The 11196-nt window shown below is 60.4% G+C and overlaps 1 protein-coding gene across 1 annotated transcript; it reads left to right on the plus strand.

The window, feature by feature from the left end:
- The first annotated feature begins 2262 nt into the window (after nucleotides 1-2262).
- On the plus strand, nucleotides 2263-3989 carry TPSB2 (tryptase beta 2). The gene is made up of 6 exons (NM_174202.3): nucleotides 2263-2306; nucleotides 2496-2550; nucleotides 2666-2831; nucleotides 2939-3204; nucleotides 3329-3492; nucleotides 3567-3989. Exons 2-6 carry the CDS (start codon nucleotides 2496-2498, stop codon nucleotides 3729-3731), a joined length of 816 nt encoding a protein of 271 aa, NP_776627.2. The 5' UTR covers nucleotides 2263-2306; the 3' UTR covers nucleotides 3732-3989.
- Nucleotides 3990-11196: the final 7207 nt, after the last annotated feature.

Genomic DNA, 11196 nt, shown 5'->3' on the forward strand with positions numbered 1-11196 from the left:
TCCTTGTGGGAACTAAGGCCACGGTCACAGACAGGAGAGTCCGTAGACCCCAGTGCTCCAGGTCCAGCTGTGCTCCCCACGCCCTCCTCAGAGGTCCCAGCCCAGAGCCACAGCTGCAGTCAGACCTCCACTCTGAGACCGCGAACTGGTAGGCAGGTCAGGGATGGCTGGTCAGCTGGTCCCTCCTGACACACACTCCCCAACTCCAATCTCCTCCACACTGCCCTGTCACTCCCAAGGACCACCCCCGGGGAGACCTGCCCCCAGGTCCATCATCCCCGGGGCAACAGGCCTCTCACCCGGGGTGGCCCAGCCCCACTTTCTCTGCATCACCCTGTCCTTAGCAGACTGAGGCTCTCAGGGCATCCCCCAGGCTCCTCCCTGGAGCCTGCCTCCTCCTGTCCTTTCTCACTTCAGGTCCCACCTCAGGCCAGTGGCTTGCGATAACTGGGGAGGCAGGACCCCCATCCCTGGCCCCAAAGACCACAGCCTCAGACAGAGACTTCCCCTGGGGCTACCCTAGGGGCTGAATGCACTGACCAGCTTCACTCATCTCTTATTCATTCCGCAGTTAGAAATCCACAGGAAGCTCAAGAGGCCACTGGTTTAGGGCTCTTGAGGACAGGATGCCATCAGCCAACAGCATCGCTTCTCCAGCTGGTGGGACACATGGGATGCATCCTTGCAACACCGGGAAGTGCATCTCAGAACCTTGCAAACTTGACCCCCAACATGATCGCCCAATTTATATCGCATTTTCGTTATTGCTGCTGCTGCTGTTGCTAAGTCACTTCAGTTGTGTCCGACTCTGTGCGACCCCAGAGACGGCAGCCCACCAGGCTTTCCCGTCCCTGGGATTCTCCAGGCAAGAACACTGGAGTGGGTTGCCATTTCCTTCTCCAATGCATGAAAGTGAAAAGTGAAAGTGAAGTCACTCAGTCGTGTCCGACTCTTCGCCACCCCATGGACTGCAGCCTACCAGGCTCCTCCGTCCATGGGATTCTCCAGGCAAGAGTACTGGAGTGGGGTACCATTGCCTTCTCCGATTTTCGTTATTAACTAGGTAGAATCTCTTTAGGTTAAAAATTAAACATTTCTTCATTGAATTATTTATTTATTTGGTTATTACTGATTTTGTACAAGGGGCTTAAACTTATTGCTGAGTTTCAAGAGGAGGAGGTGGTCTTTATGAACTAAGGATACTCAGTTCAGAAGGTCTTCGGGAGGACTCACGTGGGGTCTGTCCACACCTTCCCATCACCTAGCCTCGCCCACATCCCAGGCCTGACCAGGTATTGGTCCAATGTTAGCCAATCAGAGTAAGCACATGCTTAAGCTGCTGATTGGCCCTCTTCCCAGGGCTAAGCCAATCAGAGCCTCCTTTGCAGGTAAGGCTCTCCGGGGCTCCCTAAGCCTTGCCTGGTCCCCTAGCAGGCCCTGGGCACCAGCATGTCACTGTTGTCCCTGCTTCCCCCCCTCCCCTACCCCTGACCGTGGGCTCCTAGAGTTCCTTCTCCATTAACCTGCTGCATGGACCCGGATGCAGCACCTGGAAGCCCTGGAATGAATTGTTGACAGAATAAGTGACCAGGGTCGGCTGGAGGGACGCCTGAGATGGGGCACGGGCAGCCTGTCTTCCTGCCTGTCTCCAGGGGTGCCGACCCCCAGAAATCCAGCTGAGTACACCCCTAGGGCGTGCAAGAGAGCCAGCCAGGGACAGGAGGGCCCCAGAGCCAGGCTGGTGTCCCAGCAGGACAGGAGGTGCCACCTGGATGGTGGGGAAGGGGAGGCAGGGGTCAGGAGGCCATGAGGTGAGGAGGGCGGATGGGCTGCAGAACCGGGTGACCAGCAGGCCCAGGGGAGAGTGAGGAGGTGGGGTGGGTGGACAGGGATGGGGCTCACCCCGGCCTGCAGGAGGGGGACAGGGGTGCTGGGCCTGGTGGGGGAGCGTCCAGGGAAGGTGGCTCTGGCCTCTCCTGTCCCCTCCCCGTCACATCCCTCGGCCTGTCCCTCTGCGATGGCACTCAGATCCCCAGATAACAAGGCTCCCCTGATGGTAGAGTTAAGTTCTCAGATAACAGCCAGAGATGGATATGGGACCACATGGAGGAATCGGGTCTGCTGGTGTGAACGGGGGCGGCAGGGCCCCTTCCTGACCAGATGGACTCGCTCTGGTCTGAGTCATCCACTTCCTCCCCCACTCCCCTGGATTGGAGGACCCGCCCCCTCCTCTGACCCTGTCGTTGTCTGTGAGGATAAAGGGGCAGAGAGAGCAGGCTGGGCAAGAGCAGCCTGGACCTGCCAAGGTGAGCCCCCCAGCAGGACCCTGACACCAGGTGTCACTGTGCAGCTGGCTGGCGGAGCACTGAGGCCCCAGAACCCCGGCAGGGACAGACCCCCTGATCAAGGGCCAAATGCCACCGGACCCCACACCCCAGACACCACACCCCACACCTGCAGACTCGCACCCCAAGACCCCTCCCTGCTCCTTCCAGATGCTCCATCTGCTGGCGCTCGCCCTCCTGCTGAGCCTGGTCTCCGCAGCCCCTGGTGAGTCCTGACCCCGGGCCCTCGGGGTCTCTGCCCTCCCCCACCCCCACAAGCCCAGGGGCGGGTGGTGGGTTCAGAGGAGCCCAAGGTTGAAGGCTTCCTGCTCCGGCCCCAGGCCAGGCCCTGCAGCGCGCGGGCATCGTCGGGGGGCAGGAGGCCCCTGGGAGCAGATGGCCCTGGCAGGTGAGCCTGAGAGTCAGCCACCAGTACTGGAGGCACCACTGCGGGGGCTCCCTGATCCACCCCCAGTGGGTGCTGACCGCAGCCCACTGCGTCGGACCGTGAGTCCCAGGGGGCCTGTGGGTGGGGTGCGCCTGGGGCTCCACCCAGGCTCCTGGGTGTCCCGAGGGTGGCTCAGCTCTGAGTAGGGGCCCGTCTCTGTCCCCAGGGAAGTCCATGGCCCCTCATACTTCAGGGTGCAGCTGCGTGAGCAGCACCTGTATTACCAGGACCAGCTGCTGCCCATCAGCAGGATCATCCCCCACCCCAACTACTACAGCGTTGAGAACGGGGCGGACATCGCCCTGCTGGAGCTGGACGAGCCCGTGAGCATCTCTTGTCATGTCCAGCCGGTCACCCTGCCCCCTGAGTCGGAGACCTTCCCCCCGGGGACGCAGTGCTGGGTGACGGGCTGGGGCAACGTGGACAATGGAAGTGAGTGTCGGGGCCCCCAGGATGGGGCGGGGCCAGGCTCCAGGCTCTGGTGTTTCCTCTGGGGACCAGGGTCCCCACCGCCTGCTTCCCCCTGATGCTGCCTCCCTCTGCCCCCTCCCCCCAGGGCGCCTGCCGCCCCCATTCCCCCTGAAGCAGGTGAAGGTGCCCGTCGTGGAGAACAGTGTCTGTGACAGGAAGTACCACTCTGGCCTGTCCACAGGGGACAACGTACCCATAGTGCAGGAGGATAACTTGTGTGCTGGGGACAGCGGGAGGGACTCCTGCCAGGTGGGTCAGCGCCCGCCCCCAGCCCCCACCGCCCAGCTTTGCAGCCGCACTGACTCCCCCAACCCACCCCGCAGGGCGACTCTGGAGGGCCCCTGGTCTGCAAGGTGAATGGCACCTGGCTGCAGGCGGGGGTGGTCAGCTGGGGCGATGGTTGCGCGAAGCCCAACCGGCCCGGCATCTACACCCGCGTCACCTCCTACCTGGACTGGATCCACCAGTACGTCCCCCAGGGGCCCTGAGCCTGGTCCCCAGGCCGCCCCCTGGGTCAGCGGAGGAGCTGGCCCCCTCTGTCCCCTCAGCGCTGCTTCCGGCCGAGGAGGAGACCTTCCCCCACCTTCCCTGGCCCCCTGCCCCAATGCCCACCCCCGATGACCCCCCTCCTGGCTGACCCCTCTCTGCTGACCCCTCCCTGCCCTGAACCCCTGCCCCAGCCCCCTCCCCACTCAGCTCAGGGCGCTGGCAGGGGCTGCTGACACTCATAAAAAGCATGGAGAGCAGACGTGGTCCTGCCTGTCTCTGGCTGCGATGTCGCCGTGGGAGGGGAGGGCCCCAGGGCCCGGCTGGGTGCAGCCACCATCTCTGTGGGTCCCCCATCCCTGGGCACCCACCTGGCTGTGGGGGTGGCCCTGCCCTGCCCCTCGAGCCCAGGGCCTCTTCTCTGCTCCCTGGCTCATGCCATAGAGCACATGTGTCTTGCGGGGCAGAGGGTCCGCTGCTGTTGTCAGGTAGCCCCCAGGGGACCGCCCCCACAACTGTCCCGGTTCATCTCGGAGACATGCCTGGGCCCCTGCCTCCCAACTGTCTTCACTGGGACTGTGTTCCTGCTTACGCACAGGCTGCTCTTGCTGTCAGCATCCTAGCGCTGTCTCCTCATTGGCTGTTGTGTCTGGAGCAGATTCCCTACAACCCCTTGGCAACGCTATATCATCTCCAGAAAGGCTGGTCCCCTGTCTCCTCCCACCTGTGGGCATCACAGCGCTTCCCTCATCACTGCAGCCCCTGAACCTTCTCCTGGCCCAGCGGCGCCCTTCCTGGTTACACCCTACTTTACCAGGAACCTTGCTGATTCAGCAAGATCCCTGCCCTTAGTACCTGATCACCCTTGATATCTGATCAGAACCCTCACTCCCCACCCAAGGTTTCATCTCCCTGGGCTGTGTCAGGAGCCTCTTTAGGTTGGTTTAACCAGAATTCCCCCAGACATGCTGTCTCTGCCTAGAAATGCTCCATCCATCAACCCCTTGCTCCCTGACCCTCAATCCCCACTTGCTTCCTTCAGACTGGAGCCCAGTCTGTACTGGGGTCTCTGCTCCCTTGTTGCTCTGGTTTTCTTTGAATCCAACATCTTGACACAATGTGAGACATACCCTGGAAACAAACTTGAGACCTAACCTATCATGTCATTGAAGTGTAATAATGTAAACATGATGCAAGATACATAATATAATATATGTGATACACAAGATATAAAAGAAAATGTATCATACACTACATTGTGAGGCTTGCCCACAATGTAAGGGGGTTTGCCTTAGGGCAGGTCTGCGCTTAGGTGGCGCTAGTGGTAAAGAATCTGCCTGCCGATGCAGAACGTAAGGGACACAGGTCCCATCCCCGGGTTGGGAAGATCCCCTGGAGGAGGGCATGGCAACCTACTCTAGTATTCTTGCCTGGAGAATCCCATGGACAGAGGAGCCTGGTGGGCTGCAGTCTGTGGGGTCACAGAGGGTCAGACACAACTGGAGCCACCTAGCACGCATGCACGCATACTACGTCGAGGGAGTAAAGGCATAATCAATACTCAGTGTTTTAAATCATTGTAAGGAGTAGCATTCTTTGACTGCTTCATTTTGTAGATAGCATTTATTTCATTGCTGGGGTGCAGGTTTTGCCTTAGGGCAGCTCTGTGTTTCCCTGGCAGGGAGGCTTGGAGTCCTTAGGTTCTTCCCGTCATTTTGAGGTTTTTGATGAAATGACTGCATTAACACTTTCGCAGTTGCTGAAAATTGTTTTCGTTGGCTTTGTACAGTTGAAGGTGTTTGTATTTACACATTGAAGATTTGAACTGTCACACATGCACACACATACACGCACGCACATACGTGTGTGTACTCACACATGCGGACATACTTTGACATTAATCCTCTAGGACTGATTTCCACATCAGGTGAGGTTCCAGAACCACGGTGACAAGACTGCCTTTGCATTTTCCAGTCCTTTCCTGCCCTGCCAGCCTCGGGCCCTGCAGCTCCGCCAAGGCTTGGGGGCCTAGGGGCACTGGGGTCCACCTTGCAGAGCCCCAGAGGTCAGGCCCTGGTCTGCAGCCAGACTCCCAACTTCTGACTCTGACTTGAAGCCACACACTGGGGGAGGTGCCAAAGCTGCTCATTCTCCATCTTAGTCTCAAATCATTTTTAATCATAAATGTAGCACGTCTATGTCTCAGCTCCCCAACACCTAAGAAGGGGCCGCTGACCTCAAGCATCTTGGAGGACCGACAGCCTGCACTTAGGAGCTGGGCAGGGGGCTGGGGCAAGAAGGTGGGCAGGAAAGTCCTGGCCCTTCCCAGGGTCCTAATCAGCTAAGTCATCAGGCCCTGTCCGGACAGAAGACAGTTAGGAAGAGGCTTCCCCAGGCCGGGTAGCTGGGGTTGTGCCAATCTGATCTGTGGTGGGGCCCACGGGACCCAGGGACGGGTGGGCACAGAGACACCAGTCACAGGGCTTGAGCTGTCTCCATGGGGCTCAGTCTGGGCCTCAAAACTACACCTTCCTGAGGAACCCCAAAGACTAGGGTCCTGGAGGATAGAGAAGGGGAGACAGTGTGCCCTGCAGGAACCAGAAGGGCTTCCTGGAGGGGGTGGCACTGGCTCCAATCCCTGCCCAGTTGGAGAAAAAATTCTTTGCAGCCAAGATGCTTGGGGTCTGACCTAGCCCTGCTGAGTCGGCCACTTGCTGCCACGTGACAGTGTCCACATGGGGACAAAGGGAGGTGACAGGTCCTCCCTGCCTCCCTGCAGGAGGAGGGAGCTCCCCAGGCCACACGGCAGACAGCAGAGATGTGGGCTCTCAGGGCCTTTTTCCAGGGATGGGACGCCAAGGGCAGGCCAGCTGTGCAGCTGCAGGAATCCAGGCTCTCCGCCACAGGTTTTAGGTTTGCTAGGGGATGGGGTCCTGGCAGGCTTTCGGCAATAACCCTGGACCCCTCCAGTGAGGAGACAGGCCTTCCCAGACCGGGACAGGCAGCAGCAGCGGAGCCTGCCCTCCACACAGGCGGCCTCTGAGACGCGGACAGGAAGCAGGGTTCCACCAGGCAACTCCAGGGCCACAAGACGCCCTCCAGGCCCCTTCCGGCCGTGTCTGCACCCAGAAGCTGGGGCCCTGCCTGCTCCTCCCCCTCTCCGGACAGAGGGAAGTCCCCTCGGACCCTCTTCCTAGCCAGGGCGTGGTTGGAGGGCAGGCAGGAGGAGGGGCTGGGAGCGCCTTCCCAGCTGGGCTCCCTGGACCCAGTCTGCGCCAGGAGCCACTCAGGGCCACCCCCTCCTTTGCCGACGGCCAGGACGGGAGGGTCTGGGGCATGGACGTAGGTCCGCTGGGCTCTCTGCTCCCTCCTTCTGGCTGGACAGTGAGACTTGGACTGGGGGTCTAGGGCACGGGTGACTTGGAGTCACATCACTGCTCACACCCTGCAGCCTGGATGGGCCAAGCCGTTGATGGGCTCACTCTGTGGGTGTCCCTGTGCAGAGAAGGGCCTGACTCATGCAGAGACTCAAAAAGAATGAAAAAGTCATTACCTGCCTTTTAAACGAGACACTGCCAGTTATGTAGCCTTCCCAGACCAGGGTGAGCCTCAGGCCACTGCTCTGAGACCAAACACTATCCACAGCCTTCCCCACCTCCCCCACCTCAGACACCCCCAAACCAGGGGTGCAGAGCCCCCCTGGGGATGTCCGCTTAGGACATGTGGTCCTGCAGCCCCCACTGCCATGACTGTTCAAATGAACAGGCCAGAGGAGCAGGCTACCAAGCATTTGGTGTTAGCATCAGGGTGTTGGCCGCCCCCAGTCCCCCAGGCCCCCAGGGCCCCCGAGGCCACCCGCAGGGCCCAGCAACTTTGTGCTTCCCTCCTGACCCAGCTCTTTGCTTTAAACAAGTCAAGCCGGCTGCATGCCCCGGCTGTCTTCCATCCTGGTCACGTGGGGGTCAGGGTGGAGAGCGGGACAGGCGGGGACAGGCGGGACAGGGAGCCAGAGCAGGGAAGGGCCCCACAGAAATGGGCAGCTCGGAGGAGATGATGGGAGAAGGGCAGGCCATGCCCCGGGGAGGGGTCAGCCCCCGAGCAGGTGTCTCGGCAGGAGGCCGAGGCGCGGATCCAGGGCTGGCAGGTAGAGACATTGGCGCACACGCCCGGGTGGCTGGGCTCAGCGCAGACCCCACTGAAGCTCACCACTGCCACCTGTGCCCAGCGCTGGTCCTGGAGCGGGCAGACCAGGGGACCTCCAGAGTCACCCTGGTAGAAGCAAGAAGAGCAGACAGGTCCGGGGGCTCTCTGGCCGAGGCTGACTTCAGGGAGTACAGGGACCGAGAGGGGCTGGGTGCCGGGGCAGGGGACGGGGGCACACAAGCAAGCTCTTTGGGGCTCCAGGTGTCCATGCAGCAGCTTCATCCTTGATCTGTCCTGTTGGCAGCCCTGCGTATCAGCTCTATCTGCCTCTTTTTTTTTTTTTTTTTTTTGAGGCCTCTGAGGCTCAGAGAGGTTAAGAAACTCCCTAAAGATCACACAGCTAGGTTACAGCATCACTGAGATTCAGTTACTTTATTATTATTCCAAGCCTGGATGCTTCCCCTGATGCATGCTGCCTCCCTTACAAGTCACATGGCCTCTCTGAGCCTGGATTCTGACCCTCTGCGTCTTTGCAGCACCCGCTCACCTCCCTGCGGCAGCTGGAGCTCGAGTTCTCTGGCTGTTTATTGTCAGGTTGACTCCAGACTCATTCTTGTAACAAGCATCCATCGAGCTCCAGCTGCACCAGACGCCGTTCCACCTCGGGGGCGAGGCAAAGCCCTCCACCTCGTGGAGCGAGATGATGATGTCTCTCCCCTGCCCCAAGTCCAGGACCCAGCCTGCCTCTTGGGGTCACTTAGGATAAAAGGGGACCTGGGGAGCCTGGCTAAGCACGGAGCAGGCATGTCACAGACTCCCTACGAACGGGGCTCTGCTTCCTCACCTCACTGTGCTGAGCAGGAAACAGGCCCGGAGGGGTCCGGTGGCTCCCCAGGCCCAATGAAGGACCAGGGCAGGAGTGCCAATGGGGGTCTGAGCTTGCAGAAGCCCTTCTGGCCCTGGCAGTGGCCAGCACCCAGCATCTCCTTGGTGACGGGCTCCAAGCAGGAGAGCCTGCGGCAGCTCTGCAGGCTGACAATGTGCACGTCCACCTCCTGAAGCCTATGGGGCTCTGGCAGGGCCACTGCAGGAGGCTGGGCATCAGGGAGGGAGGAGGGGCCCGTGGGTGGGGAGTACAGCCATGCCTGCCCTCGGGGGTGAGCCCCGCCCCGCACGGTGAGGCCGATACCTGACCCAAGTGGTCAGCGAGGTGAGTGGTGTGCAGGACCAGGTGCTCAGGGACAGGGATGCCAAGAGAGGCCACGAGTGACCCGTCACCCCTGCACGTGGCCTGCTCCACCTCGGGGCCGCCCCTTCCACCCCCGCCCCTGGTTCCTCACCCACCATCCTGCCTGATGTCCCCCCAGCCGGTGAGCCAGCAGAGGGTGCCCGGTGGGAAGGAGGAGCCTGCCGAGGCCAGAGGGATGGGCCTGACGGTTTGGGAGACGGGCACAGCGGAGCCAGCTTCAGCAGGCACATTCCCGTTGAAGGAGGGGTGTCAGATGACGCAGAGCACAGCCACGAAGACAGCCTGGGGGGCTGGTGTGCAGGACAGATGCTCCCAGCTGGACGGTCAGGCTCACAGAGCTGTGCGGGAAGTGGGGGCACATGATGGGGCGTGAGGAGGGAGAGTCTGGTGGCGTTGGCGCCATCAGAACTGGCTTCTGGGGGTGAGGGCCATGTGCTTGGGGGCTTCGTTCAGACCCTCTCTGCTCAGCCCTGACCCACGGGGCTGGCCACATCTGGGAGGAGACAAAGACTCCAGGGTCCACTCCAGCCATGAGGTTAGATGATTCATCTTTGTGCAGAGCCCCACATGAGGCGGGGCCTTGCTGCCAGGGGCAGAAAGGACTGGCCCCCACTCTTCCCAGGCCAGGCGGACAGCGAGGCAAGTGGTGCCCAGACGGCAGAAGCTGAGGCTGGCAGTGGGCGGCACACAGGTTCTGTGCCAGGAGGCAGGCAGGCGGCTGGCCGGAGCTCAGGGGCTCCAGGTGCAGCTGCGGGGCGGGGGGTGGCGGATGGCCCCTTCCCAGTGTTTGAGGACAGCTGAGCTGAGCCCTCTGGCAGGTAAGACACTGACCTGAAACGGGTCAGGACAGGGTCCCCTGAGGAGAGCAGTGTGCAAAAGCACACACAGGCAGGAATTTTTTTTTATATATACACTCATTTTTGTTTATGTGGCTGCGCTGGGTCCTAGCTGCAGCGTGTGGGATCTAGTCCCCTGACCAGGGACAGAACCCGGAGTAACAGGGGCGGAGGCATCACGCAGCCCCAGTGAGAGGGAAGCAGGACTCACCTGCAGACGCAGTGGGCGGCGGGCAGCACCCACGGAGGCTGATGAGGCTGCCCCCGCAGACGTGGCGGCCCTGCTCTCTCGGGCTGACCTGCCAGGGCCACTGCGGGGGGACTCCTCGGTGCTCCTGACAACCCGGGCCTACGGGACGAAGCTGCTCGCTGGTCGAGGGGTGGGTGAGAACGCTCACAGTCAGCCCAGCAGCCCCCAGGTGGCCCCTCTGCAATAACAGGGCCTGGGGTGGGGCCAAGGTGGCTGCCCTCCTGAGTAGCTCTAGACTCCTGCCTGTGACCAACTTTCTGAACCACAAGCAGCCGCCCCCTGAAACTTTCCACGGTAAAGGGCTCAGTACTTCAGTTTGTGTGACTAAACTTTTCACCTAATTTTAATCAATTTAGACATAAGTGGGCCCCGTGGGTAGTGAGTGGCTCCCAGGCTGGAGACTGGGGAGGCCTCAGTCCCCCTGCTGGGACGAGAGGAGGGTCTCCTGGGTGTTGTTCTGAGGTTTCAGTGAGAAGGCCTGGGGGTGAGAATGGCTCCACCGGGTTCTGCGTCTCTCTGCTCCTGAGCCAGCTGAGCAGCCTCAGGGAAGGACTTCGAAAGTTATCAAAGCGGCAGGACCTGAGTGTTCTCACACAGACCCACCAGGCACAGGTGACGGCCTTCAAGAACCAGTGGGCGTGGGGGAGAAGGGCTAGTTAAGGACTTTGGGAAGGTCACGTGCACACTGCTATCTTTAAAATGGATAACCAACAAAGACCTACTGTAGAGCACAGGGAGCTCCGCTCATGTTGCATGCCAGCCTGATGGGAAGCGGGGTTTGGGGAAGGATGGATACATGAGTCCCTTCACTGTCCACCTGAAATTATCACAACAGTGTTAATTGGCTACATCTTAATACAAAATGCTTCTTGGTGTTAAAAAAAATAAAATTGGAAAAAAAAAACTGGTGGTCTTGGAAGTGACCCCACACATATCTCCCAGGGGTGGAGCCAGGAAGAAAAGCTAGATGTTGTGAGGGCCCAGGACAG

This window comes from Bos taurus, chromosome 25 (genome assembly GCF_002263795.3).
Source record: "Bos taurus isolate L1 Dominette 01449 registration number 42190680 breed Hereford chromosome 25, ARS-UCD2.0, whole genome shotgun sequence".
Taxonomy (NCBI): Eukaryota; Metazoa; Chordata; class Mammalia; order Artiodactyla; family Bovidae; genus Bos; species Bos taurus.

Excerpts from the sequence above, each read along its gene's own strand:
- TPSB2 (NM_174202.3), top strand. The coding sequence starts at position 2,496 with ATGCTCCATCTGCTGGCGCTCGCCCTCCTGCTGAGCCTGGTCTCCGCA. Across the intron at positions 2,551-2,665 it reads CCTGGTCTCCGCAGCCCCTG|GCCAGGCCCTGCAGCGCGCG; the intron begins GTGAGTCCTGAC and ends CTCCGGCCCCAG. Across the intron at positions 3,205-3,328 it reads GGGCAACGTGGACAATGGAA|GGCGCCTGCCGCCCCCATTC; the intron begins GTGAGTGTCGGG and ends CCCTCCCCCCAG.